Below are 12,977 nucleotides of genomic sequence, written 5' to 3'. Positions count from 1 at the left end.
CTGTGACACATATTTAGAGGGATTTCTGTTTTCCTGGCTGGACCCTGAGCAAGTGTTCTTTGCATTCGCATTTCTGCCTTTGGAGGGAGGGTCCTCATTATTGCCTCCTGTTTCCGCCTGTGCTCCTCACATCTCTAGCTCCCCAGTCTGGAAACTCAAGCCATCCTGGACTCCTGCCTCCTTCCCCTGTATCCCTGTCGTCACCATTTCTAGTGCTGCCGCCTGCCTGGAAGCTTACATCTGTGTCCCCTTTTTGTCCCTTTCACCACAGTGGGGCCACCGGCCCGTCTCCATCACTGCAGTTGCCTCTCTCCTTTCTTCCTGCTGTCACTCACCCACAGCTCCAGTTTAACCTCTGTCTCACTCAGGTATTCAGTCTCATCCCTCTGCTGCTGGTGTCTGGGGCTCCTCAGGGTAAAGATGCCTTCGAACGCTGCCAGGGCCCTCCTTCCTGCCCGCTGATGGGGCGTGTGTTCTCTGGGCATGCCCATCCTCTGGGTACTCTCCTACATAATCCCTCTACTGGAACAACATCCCATCGCTCATCTCCCTGGGAAGCTCCTGTGCAGCCTTAGCACACAGGCCATCTCCTCTGTGAGTGGTCCTTCCCGCCCCAAGGCAGGCATGGGCCCCTGCTGCTGTTCCCGCTGCTCGGGTGCAGGCCTCCGGGACAGTGGCCACCTGATTGGATCATCCTTGTGTGCCTGCTTGTCCTCCAGCTAGTCAGTGGTACCTGAGGGCCACGGCCCTGTCTTTCCTTTTTCTTTCTTTTTCCTTTTCCTGTATGCCTGGCACCCCACACAGTAAATGTTTGAACTTACATGAGCCACTCTTTGACCAGGGAAAGAGAGTTGGCATTTACTGAGCCCTGGCCCCGTGCCAGCAGCTGTACAACTGCACAGAGCCTGCACGCTTGAGCCATCAGTATCCCTATTTGACTTGGGAGAAAACTGGGAGCCGAAGACACTAATAAGCATTTTGCCTGAGGTGCCACCGATGAGGGGCTGAGCTGGGGTTTGAACTCAGGCCTCAGCAACTCTGGGCCTAAACTTGCCTGTCTCTGCCCACGGCCTCCTAGAACATCACAGGAGGATGGCAAGAGAGCTGGAGCTCTGACCTTCCCAGAGGGTGGGCTTTCGCCACAGCTGCCCCCTTCAGGTCCCTGTCCCAGTTTCTCAGATGTCAGTGGATCCCAGGAGAAGCTCATCTGGTCTCCCTGTGATTGCTTCACTTGCTAATTACCCAAGAAATGTATTGTTCTGTTGCGTTGGTGTATAGGAAATGAACAGCAACGGGAAGAGGCAGCAGTCAGTCGGGTGGGATTAGAGGGTCAGTAAAGAAAGTTTTGTGTGTTCATGGGCACCTGAAAGCTAATAGCTTTCAAAGACTCAAATTTAAAATATCAAATGACTCAATGTTTCAGAATAAGGAAAATGAAGCATTGATCTTTCTTAATTCCATTGAGGTGTGGTCAAGCACATTGGTTAGGAACTTGGGGGGAGGGTCACATGTAGTAGGTCACAACCCAGGCCCTACCTCCTGTGAGCTGTGGAGCTTGGACACATCATTTAACAGCTCTGTGCCTCAGTTTCCCCATATGTAAGATGAGAGTAATACCCCCCTCACATAGACTTTTGAGGTTGAATTGAGATGATGCATTAAAAAAAGTTGAATGTAATGCTCAGAACATTGTAAAAACTCAATAAAAGTTGGTAGTATTGTTATAGGGGAAGACCTATTTTAAATGTCTGGATTTAAGATAAAATTTGCATCACATTGTCACATAAACATAAATGTAAAATCTAAGGAGACTTTTTCCCCCCTGACTATACAAGTAATAGATGATCACTAAACAGAAGTCAGGCAATATAGAAAGATGTTAAGAAGAAAATGAAAATTGCCTGTTATTCTACCAACTGGAGAACCGTGGTTAGCATTTTGATGTATTTCCTTTTGCTTTTCTCCCCCTAGTTCACATAGGTATCCAAATTGAGAGCACAGTGTATCCTGGCTTGTTCACATTATAGCATGAGCATTTTCCCATGTCATTTTATACTGTGTACCCATCCTATTTGGTGGCCTAATATTCCATCAGGTGGGTGCTAGAATGTGTTTAATTATCCTCCCACTTATCGATGGCCATTGCGTAAGGTGGCTCTTAAAATGCGGATAGCTTTGTGTGTGCTGTCAACCCTGAGCACTGGGCTTTGCCAATCACTGTCAAACTGCCTCCTGCCAGAACCAAGTGCCCGAGCCCCGTGCCCACTGCTACTGCAGTCCACATGCTTGTCAGCTTTTCCATTCATTCCATCCTTTGAGTGCGTGTTCTGTGCCAGGACCTTGCTAGGTGCTGAGGACACAGAGATGAATGACACAGTCATTCCATGTCCTCCAGAGCTCAGTGGAGGAGGGAGCTTGAACAGAGGCCAGAGCAAGCGTTTCCTGGCAGCCTGCTCCACACCAGCCCTCCGCCAAGCACCCGGGCAGCCTTAAGAGTGAGGCACAGTCTGCCTCCTAGTTGGGAGAAGAGATGTGTACAAGGATCTTTTCCCATGTCAGGGCCAGCTGATATGCCCCTCCCTCTTGGACGTCTGCAGCTGGATACTCCAGGCTGAATGAATTACATCATCATTAGCTGGTCTTACAGTGAGCTGTCCATCTCCCTTGCCACTTTACAGCTCCTTAAAGGCAGCTCCTGGCTGGGCATGAAGTATAGGAAAATATGTACAGTTAACCCTTGAACAACGTGGGTTTGAACTGCATGGGTCCACTTACATGTGGATTTTTTCAACCACACACAGATTGAAAACACAGTATTCACAGGATGTGAAACCCTCTTATACGGAGGGCCAGCTTTTTGTGTATACACCAAGGGATGACTATAGTTGTTTTTTACACTATGGATAGAGAAATTGGTTTAGTAGGTTGGTACTAGGTTTTTATTTTTATTTTTTTCCCATAAAATCCAATTGATTAGAATTAAAAGCATCAAAGTGTAGTCCACTGTGTGAGATTAAGTATTGTTTTGTGAAACATTTGTTTCTGTTTTGTACACGTGCATACCGGTTCACGTGGAGTGGGTGATGGTTGAAGATGCATGTTTTTTTGTGAGTCATAGACAAAGGCTAGGAAAGCCCCTGGCTGACAGGATAGCGTCTTGACTCCTCAGTGTGACGCAGGGGTGTCTGTGACCAACTTCTGCCTGGCTGTGCTGCCTCACCTCCCAGCCCTCCTGCCTGGAAGCCTGAGCTCTAGCTGTAGGAGCGGTTTCTCCTCAGTGCTTGGCGGGGACTTGTCCATGGTTCCACAGGGCTGTATGAACACATTGTTACCAGGGCCTGGCCATGGTTAGGATGGTCCACGTGTCTGGCCTTCCCTTCTCATCTTTTAACTCCTGGAGGTCAGGGTTGAACTTTATTCAACGCTCTGCCCAGCACTGGCCCCGTGCCTGACACAGAGTGGCAGTAACCAGGTATTGCTCGTCTGTCGTGCGCAGGTAGTTTATATAAGCCTCATTTAATCCTCACAGTAGTCCAGTAAGAGAGAGGTAATTAACTATTTTCCAGATGAGGCACAGAGCCATTTAGAGCATAATTTGCTAAAAGCCACCCAGCTAGTAAGTGGTAGAGCCGAGATTCAGACTCAGATTCATGTGACGCCGGAGTCCTCGCCACCCCCACTGCACATGCAGCCCAGCAAATGTTTGTTGAATGGATGTGGTGATGCTGCTTCCTTTTTGACTCAAGACTCCCATCTGCCCAGGATTCTAGTTTGTGGCCCTTTGTGTCAACATCTCACGTACTTACTTGTGGATTGGCAAGGCTGACTGTCCCACCTGCTGCTTGCAGTGGCCTATTTCCCAGGGCATTTTGAGTGCAGGAGTTGGTTTCAGGTTACAGACTCCCCTACTCCCATGCCCTGTGGAAAGCATGCTGTTCAGCGGACACTCGGTGTGTACCTGCAGTGCACGAGGTCAGCGCTGCTGGAACATAGTAGTCTGGCTCCGTGATGGGCCCCACGGTGCATTTGGAACAGTTGTGCTGCTGTCACTTGGGCTCCACCCCCAGGCTCTCAGGTTGCGCGTCTGCTCGTCTGCTTACCCGGTGACCTGGCAGGCCTGATACACTTCTCCCCTTTGTTCCCTCTCCAGGTGGACCAGCGGGTGTTCAGAGACCTTATGAGTGAGAAGCTGCCTCGGTTGCATGGCCACTTTGAACAGTACAAAGTCGACTACACTCTCATCACTTTCAACTGGTTTCTGGTGGTATTTGTGGATAGTGTCGTTAGTGACATCCTCTTTAAAATATGGGACTCTTTCCTTTATGAAGGACCAAAGGTGAGTTAGCTCAGCTCAGCTATTTTCAGATATACACACTTGACAACCGTCAGCAGCGTTGGTGGCGGTAGAGCGGCTGGCTCACCTGGAACTTATGAGGGTTACCATGGTGCCCAAGGGATCTCAGCACGGCCTGCACTAGATCTGGGTCCAGGGTATCAGGAAACCACAGTCATTTGTTCATGTATCAGAAACATTCAACCCACATCAAGCCCTGTGATAGGCGCTGGGAGCTGTGGCTTACAGTTTGAGCCTGAGCCTCACCATCTGTCAAATGGCTGGTGGTGTTACCCCATCATATGGAGGAGGAGATGGAGGCCCAGAGATCTAATAAGCAGGGGATTGGGGGGGCTAATGAGGGGGACTAACTTGGGGGAGCCAACTTCAGAGCCTTACTGCCCATGAGCCTCCCACCCGCTCTGTTGTATGTTTTTTAAAAATTAGTTTTTGAATAAGGAATATATTTACATATTAAACCCTAATTGTATAAACAGGTGTTTGTAATGGAGTGGAGGCCCCTCCCTAGTCTTCTAGTTACTCTTCTCAATTTATTCTTTACCTTAGCCGGGCACAGTGGCATGTGCCAATTGTCTCAGCTACTTGGGAGGCTGAGGTAGGAGGATCATTTGAGCTGAGGAGTTAAAATATAGCCTGGGCAACACAGCAAGACCCAGAAAACAAACTAAATTAGAGAAAGTACAGGCCCTTAGATACGGGGAAAGCAGTTTGTTCCAAAGCTGCTTGAACTTGCAAGACTACCAGGAGTCCATTCCCTCTAACCTCTAATGTACCCCAAACACAAATTTAAAAAAAAAAAAGAAAGGCCAGGCACAGTGGCTGACACTTGTAATCCTAGCACTTTGGGAGGCCGAGGTGGGCGGATCATGAGGTCAGGAGATGGAGACCATTGTGGCTAACATGGCGAAACCCCATCTGTACTCAAAATACAAAAATAGCTGGGTGTGGTGGCGGGCGCCTGTAGTCCCAGCTACTCAGGAGGCTGAGGCAGGAGAATCACTTGAACCTGGGAGGCAGAGGTTGCAGTGAGCCAAGATTGTACTGCTGCATTCCAGCCTGGGCGGCAGAGCAAGACTGTATCTCAAAAATAAAAATAAAATTTAAAAAAAACTCCTTCGCTATCTTCAAAAGTGCACCAGTTGAGATGGAAACAGCCTCTGTAGGTGGGACTTTCTAAGAGTTTCAGAATCAGAAAACCTTGATTTTGGTTTTATTTTAAAATGATTCCTTATGTTTGTTCCTTATGCTTTATTGACTAGAAGTGTTTTCTGAGTATGAAAGGATTCCACAAAGATCTCCTATAAGGAGATTTTTGGTTTGGGCTGATGTGTTGTTGAAAACCAGCAGGGTTTATTTTCCTGTAATAAAGGAGTCTTGGCCTAGCCAGTGAAAATTGCCCCTCAGGTCAATAGTCTTTCCCCAGGGCGGGGACCGTGCAAGCCATGTCCCCCTGTCCCCAGTAGGGCCAGCACCCCCCTGGAGTCCAGCCTTGTGCCTGGACCCACAGGGTTTTTCCACTAACAGATTTCCCTGTTTATTCCACAGGTTATTTTCCGTTTTGCTCTGGCACTTTTTAAGTACAAGGAAGAGGAGATTTTGAAATTGCAAGATTCGATGTCTATATTTAAGTATCTCCGCTACTTCACTCGCACTATCCTTGATGCTAGGTGAGTCCTGGGGAGTTCTCAGATGTCAAGGAGAGCAGGAAGCCTGGCCCCTGCCTCCTTGAGAGCAGCCTGTCCTTGCTGTCTTCCAACTCAGAGCCATCCCCGGTGTACAGTGTTGGAGAGGGCCTTGCTTTCCAGGGAAAAGAGAGCAAGGGGTGTGAGCCCCAAGTAGCCTTACCTAGGAGGAACTGAGATGAGGATTCTTTCCTTTATCCTACAAACATAAATCCCAACAACCAACAGCAATAGTTTCATTTGTCTAGAAAGCATTTACTGAGTACCTGCTTCGTGGTAGGGTCTGTGCTGGGCACTGAGGATGACAGATGGAGAGTAAGGCCTGTCCTGGAAGACCTTGCTGGGGACACTGCTGCACATCGTTTGATCCATGCTGTGGTAGAGGGATCCCAGGCCGGAGAAAGGCCAAATAAGCTGGGCAAGGGGCAGCAAGGAAACAGTATGGGGACAGGGGGTCCTTCAGGAGTGGTGGCGCAGAGCTGTGGGGCACATGTGTTTGGGGAAGTGTGGAGGCAGCTCAGCCCGGCTGGTGCCAGTGTGGCTGGGCCATAGCAGAGCTGGGCTGTCAGGGTGATTGCAGACTTCGCTCAGGACTTGAGGCTTCATCCTGAGTGCTGGGAAGTCCTGCAGGGTTAGGCAAGAGACAGATAGGTCAGATTGGGGCAGGACTGGTGGCTGTTAGAGGGCTCTAGGGGGAGAGGTGGTGGCCTGGAGAGAGGTGGTCCCACAGATGGAGAAGGGGGGTAGATTGAAGAGAGGGAGGGAGGAATTTGACTTGGAGGACCCCTGAGTTTCTGGCCTGGGAGGCCAGGTGTTCAGGAACCCTCCCTGACCACACAGTCATTGCCTGTTCTGGGCCATCCTCGTCTGTATGTCCCCTGGACTGCAGCTGTTGGCTGCTCTGACCCTGAGAGCCGATTTGGACAGTGGGAGCTGAGGTGCTGGCTGAGGCCATGCCAGGCTTCCTGGAGGTCGTCACTATTTTTAGAGTCTTTTACTGGGGAGTGGGTTTGTAATAGTTTCAGGCTTACTAATAGCACCAACAACAGTGCCCTGATTTCTGCCAAATGAGGAAGGATATGGGAATCATATTTGCTGGGGAAAGTTTGATTCTGAGTCCTGGGGTGAGCCTGGAGGGTTTCTGTTCATCTCGTGTTGGGTCAGGATTGCCGAGAGTGACAGGGAGTGAGCTCGCCCATGCCAACAGCTAGGGCTGTGTTGGGAGCGCCGCTGCCCTCAGTTCTGTACTGGGTCCCAGGCACTGCCAGGAGGAGCGGAGGTGAGTGGGCGTGGCTCTGGCGAGTGCCCGCCCTTCCCTGGCACCGCAGGCCGACCTGGCCCCTCCCACACTGCTGGGCCTTGCATGGTCCTGCAGCGCCTCCTTCTGAGCGGCTCGCGGTACGGTCTCCTGCAGCTTGCTTTAGAAAGCAGGGTCGCCACACCAACAGGTGCTTTAAGGAGTGCCAAGGCGGCGGCAGGCTCCCCGCTGTTATCAAGACTGCAGGGGCCCATAACCCGCCTCTGGGCTGGAGCCTCAGTGTTTTAATGAGCTCCCCAGACTAGTGGTTGCAAGGAGGCCAGTCCTGCAGCACAGCGATCGGCCTTCAGAAACACAGGGAGGGAGTTGTGTGGTCAGCTGCATTCAGGAGACGGGAGTTACACAGGATTGAACCACGTTGTGCAGCAGGACTTCTAGGAGCCTTTTAAGGCACTGAGCATCGTCTCCCAAATTTAGCTGACCATGGGGCACCTTCTCATCTCCCAGAGGAACCTTCCAGGCCTGAGGCAGAGGTGGGGTCTGGCTTCCTGGGTGCCAGCCTGGGCTGAGGGGTCTCTGTCAGCTCCTGACTGAGGAGCAAATGAAGAATTATACTTCGGGCTCGTGTTCTGCAGCACAGGAGGGTTGGGCGCCGTAGGTTTGGGGTTTGTGGGGGCTGTGAGCTGACAGCTGTTGGGGAGAAAGGACTGGTGGTGGGGACCCTGTGCCCCGTTCACACGGAGCCTCCTCCCGCCTGCTGGGGCTGGCAGCCCGGTCTGCAGAGCCAGGCAGGAGGCGGAACCCGAGAAATCCACATGCGGGGACCCCTGTGCTTGGGCGTTCTCTGTTCTCTGGTGCTCCCATGTTCCAGAACACACACTGGGGAATTCGGAATTTAAATAAAGCTGGCCTTTCTGACCTTAAGCCTCTGGACGAGAGTTAAGCATGTCCAGGTAGTAGTGGGTGTTTTGAAACATAAAAGGTTGCACCCTCGTGTGTGCCTTGTGTTAAAAGGAGCCCACGCAGCCGACAGCAGCAGGAGCAAATGGCCTGCTCTGATGGGGACAGGCAGGAAGTCCTTCGGGGCATTTCTGTTTCATCACAGCTTTTCCTGGGGCTGGTGAGTCTGTTGGGCCTTTGGTTGACAGGGAAGCGCATGAGCCCATGTTGGTGGATACAAAGCATTTGGGGCCTGGCAGAATCCAGAGAGGGGAAGAAGGTGGCCCTAGGAACTGGCCTATTTTGTGATCCCCAGAGACCAGTGTGGCTGACCCATTAGTGCTACAAATCCATAGCCAGGCCTCAGGACAGCTTTTGGTTTTGTTTTTATTAAGCCACTGACCAGTGGTTAGGAGCAAGTGGATCATAACCTTAACATTTTTATTGAAAATTGGAGCCTTGACCTGGGGATGTGAAACCCACAAGCTGCACATTTCTCTGTAGACTGCATCTGGACACTTGTCACATTGCCGACTGGGTCTGACAGTCATCGCCAGGACTGCCTGGGCCTGTGTTCATTCCCAGTCAATGAGTCCTGGGACACAGACGTCCCGGACTCGTGCCCGGTGCCAGGCCTCATGCCTGCCCAAGGATGAAGACATACCTGCCATCACCATGCAAGTGCCAGGAGCTCTTCTCAGCGCTTATGTGTGGGAACACGAGTAATCCCACACCCTAGGAGGTGGCACTACTGTTACCCCAGTGTGCAGATGAAGATCAGAGGCCAGAAAAGGGGGGTGACTTCAGTCACACAGCAAGCATGTGGCAGAGCTGGAGTCCAGGTCGTCATTCTGAGCCTGCCCCTGGCTGGGCCATTGTGCTTTGTCACCTCTCTACAGAAGGTGGGCCTCATCCCCTACATCAGGCCCCAAGCCTGGCCAGCGCTCTTCCCACCCTGCCCCAGGCCACCTGCTGTGCCTGTGAGGGCTGTGTGTGAGCACTCTCTGGAGCGCCGCTGATTCTCGTCTCTCCCCTGTGCCCTGCCAGGAAGCTGATCAGTATCTCCTTTGGGGACCTGAACCCTTTCCCCCTACGCCAGATCCGGAACCGACGCGCCTACCACTTGGAGAAAGTCCGGCTGGAGCTGACCGAGCTGGAGGCCATCCGTGAGGACTTCCTGCGTGAGCGGGACACCAGCCCTGACAAGGGTGAGCTGGTCAGTGACGAGGAGGAGGATACCTGAGTGGGCTCCGGGATGCTGCTCTTCCTTCCTTCACAACCAAAGTGTGCCCAAAGGGTGAAAGTGCACTTAAAAGCCAGAATGTAACGTGTGTGGCCTCTGGGGATCTGCTGGGCAGATGTCCCAAGCCAGGCTGCCCTTCCTCATTTCCCACTGTGCGGGGGGCAGGGGTGGGAGGTCTAATCTGTTTACAGCCATTTCCGTGCCATGCTTTTGGTTACACGTATCTCAGTCACGCTTTCTGCCTGGTTGGTGGATCCTCAGGCTTACCAGTGGCTATTTGCAAGAGCCTGTTTCCAGCCTCCGTCAGCCTGTCGGTGCTCTGACCCTCTGAAACCTTGCTTTGCTGGGCATCTCCCCATGTTCTCTCTCCTGTACATAGTGGGCAGTGGTGTGTGGTTTTGAATGGCAGTGCTATAAAGGATGCCAGCTGTGCTTCAGGCACCTGTAGGCCAGAGGGTTGCTGCCTCAGGCATAAGGTTGGTATGAAAAGGGGCTGCCTTAGAAAAGCAGGCACATCCCTTGTTCAGAAATGGCCACTGTAGAAAGCCCGTGAACCTCCCACCAGTGGCTTTAAGCTGCCAGCCATGCCCCATTTCTAGAATAGCCTTTGCTCTTCCACACGCAACCCTTCCATCATGTGTCTTCCAGCCTGCATGGGGAGGGCCTGGCTGCCCAGACACCCACCCTCACTTCTCATGGCCAGCCTGTGTTTGCAGATCACTGGGCTGCTCTGTCCCCAGTTTGCCCCGTGCCAGGCATGGCTCTGAGAGATTCTGTGGAATGCCCTTCTTGACTTGTGGAAATCATTCACCAAGTACGATGGGATGGGATTCCAAGTAAACAGGGGACCGTCATTTTGCAAAGCAGGCCCACGCCTGGGCTGGCCTTGGTTGAGGGGATGGAGGAATGTTTTCGGGGGTGCTTTGCAGGGCAGTGGTGCAGCCGCAGCATGAACGCTCTTGGACAGCTGAAAACCATGGCCTCCTCGGGGATGGCCAGTGCTCCTGGTGTCTCCACCTGCCTGGGTTGTGCAGGAGGCCGGCTGCCAGTGCCTGGGGCTGGGAAACTTTTTTGCTTGGGGCAGGCTTGGGCGAGCTCTCCCAGATATGTGCCCACCCCACCACTGCCTGGAAGCATCCTTGTTCTCTGCCAGGATGCAGGGGCACTGTTGCCTCTGACACAACAGTTTCTGGGAACTCAGAGGACTGCCTTTCTGAAGGCTGGGGAGAGGCTTTGAGCAAGGAGCTTGTTTTTGCTTAATCCCTCTAGACCATCCCTGATGCGTAGATGTGAGAGGATGTTTTCTGGCACAGTGTTATGAAAATACAAGAGAAATGGTCTCAGTGGAATGTTTCATATTACCCGAAAAAAACTGGAAATCATCCTTTGTTGTGAACACACTGAGACTAAGAATTGAAGCAATGCAGTTTTAAGAAGTATTTTTCCTGTCAACTTTTTGGCAATGCCACGGCAAAGTTGGTGTTTCAGCACATGCTAGAGTGAGCTCCGGCTTTGTGGCTTTAGTGGAGTTGGTTAATGTTTCACTGGGTAGACAGAGCTGGCCTGTATATTTAGCCAGAAGCCTTTGCCTCTTTTCAGGCATCAAAAATGGGTTTTGTCATTGTCTTTGTCTTTGAGAGCAGCAGTTTGAGGTCTGACTCCTTTAGTTGTCCTGTGAGCTGGGCATTGCAGTCTGCTCGAATCAAGTGTTGGAACCCCCGCCCCCCCGCACCCCTCAGCCCATCGTGAAACGACAGCTGTCAGCCTGGGGGGCAGCTGCTGAGGAGGTGCAGCAGGAATGGGGCTGGGCCCTCAGGTTTTACTTTCCAAGCCAATGGCCCCTGGAACATGCCAGCACACACTGCCATGTCCTGGGGCTAAGAGCTGCCTTTAGGGACAGGCTCGTGTTGTCCAGTTTGCCCTGAGAGATGCACCTGACCAGGGGCCCGTCGTGCAACCCACGGTGGTATGTTAGTGTTTCCAGGCAGTTGTCAGCAGCTGCCGGGCAGTGTGTGTGTGTGACAGCAGGAGAGTTCCTGGAGGAAAGGGCCTGGGGACACTTTCTCAGAGGTTCTCCTGCCTGGAATCAAGTGATGCGTGTCCAGAAGGCAAGAGAGGGCAGCTCCGCCTGGTTAAAGTTTGGGAACGGGACGGAGCCAACTCCTCCTTCCAGGACTGGGGGCCCCACTCTTTTGCGCTAACACTTCCCCTCCCTCGGGTCACTGAGGAAAGAGCTGCTCTGTCCCCTCCAGTGCCCTGAAGGTCCCTGGCCTCCACTGGCTGCCATGGCAGGGGGCCCTTCTGACAGGGGCTGCCCCATGCTGCTGTTCCTCCTCTGAACCTTCACCCCAACACCCAGCCCGTGGCCCCTGCAAGGGGGACCCTGCCAGCTGGGAAACCCAAAGGCCTGTCCAAATGCGTGCACCAGGACCGAGGGGAGCTCCCTCCCCACACCTGCTAGGAATTGCCAACTTTTAAATGGATGGGGTTGTTTATGGGTTGAACCTCTGTTAATACTTTTGTACACTCTCACTACAGTTTATATTTTTATAGGCTATTTTCTCAAGGTGTTTCTAGATTCCACATATCTATTTTATATAACAAGTTCTTATGTTATGTGTGTGACTCCCTTGTGTGTATCTGTGCCAGCCTCAGCCTTCGAGTTGCTCTTCCCTCTGGCCCTCTCACTGACTCACCGATGTGATGTGCGGGCCCACTTCTTACCCCAGGTAGCCTCGGGCGCTGCCTGTAGTCATGCTGACAGCTGTACAGTAGCCACCAAGACTGCTGACAGCTGGAGACGGTTCTGGTTTCAACTACGGTATATTGATATCGGAAGTATTCTAGACAGATCCTCGGTTGGGTTTTCTAGCTACATGTTTGTATTGCACAGATCCTCACCTGCCATCCTATAGTGTTGTCTTCCTGTGTGTTCCGGGGCTTCCCCCCCCGGGGAAGTCCTTGCAGGTGGGAGGCCATACAGAGACCCAGTGTGTGCCACTGAGCGTCCCACCGCTGCTGGGCAACTGGAAGACTGCAGGGGGCGCCAGGTGACTCTCTCCTTTTATATCACAGCAGCTCCTGTGCTGACCTTCAAGTTACGTTTTGGAACTGTAATACTAAAGGAAGAAATAAACTACTAATTTGTATAATATTCTGCTTTGAAATTCAGTTATAGTCACTGGTGATGGGGCTCACCCCAAGGGCTTGGAGTGTGGGGCAGGGCTTATTGGTGTTGCGGGGGGCGAGGAGGGGCGCTCTGACCTTCCAGCCTGGCGTTTCTGGGTGTCTCTGCCCTTGGCTCACCCTGGGGCGGGTGTGTCAGGATGCCTTTGCCAGCAGGGGCAGCCTTGGGAGGCCCCAAGAACCATGGCCAAGCTGCAGGTGTGGGCTGGGGGCACCGAGGTGGGAAAGCCGGAAGCTGGAGACTCCCTGTGTCCGGATAACCCCCCGCCCAGCCACAAAGAACAGGCATGCCTCCTTCCGCCAACTGTGCCATGC

At 52.3% G+C, this 12,977-nt stretch overlaps 1 protein-coding gene across 3 annotated transcripts in view; it reads left to right on the top strand.

Moving 5' to 3' along the window:
* TBC1D2B (TBC1 domain family member 2B) overlaps positions 1-12,630 on the top strand; it is an 82,771-nt gene extending 70,141 nt beyond the window's left edge. For 2 of the 3 annotated variants that reach the window (XM_016927702.3, XM_016927703.4), the window contains exons 11-13: positions 4,151-4,336; positions 5,900-6,021; positions 9,281-12,630. In XM_016927702.3, the coding sequence (XP_016783191.2) occupies positions 4,151-4,336; positions 5,900-6,021; positions 9,281-9,476 (504 nt within the window). In that variant the 3' untranslated portion in view covers positions 9,477-12,630. The remainder of the gene's footprint in view (positions 1-4,150; positions 4,337-5,899; positions 6,022-9,280) is intronic. The other variant, XM_054667067.1, reaches the window with a different exon arrangement.
* Positions 12,631-12,977: the final 347 nt, after the last annotated feature.

The sequence above is a fragment of the Pan troglodytes genome, chromosome 16 (assembly GCF_028858775.2).
Source record: "Pan troglodytes isolate AG18354 chromosome 16, NHGRI_mPanTro3-v2.0_pri, whole genome shotgun sequence".
NCBI classification, from domain to species: domain Eukaryota; kingdom Metazoa; phylum Chordata; class Mammalia; order Primates; family Hominidae; genus Pan; species Pan troglodytes.
Note: the sequence above shows the minus strand (reverse complement) of the source record. Positions and strands in the feature narration are given on the sequence as shown.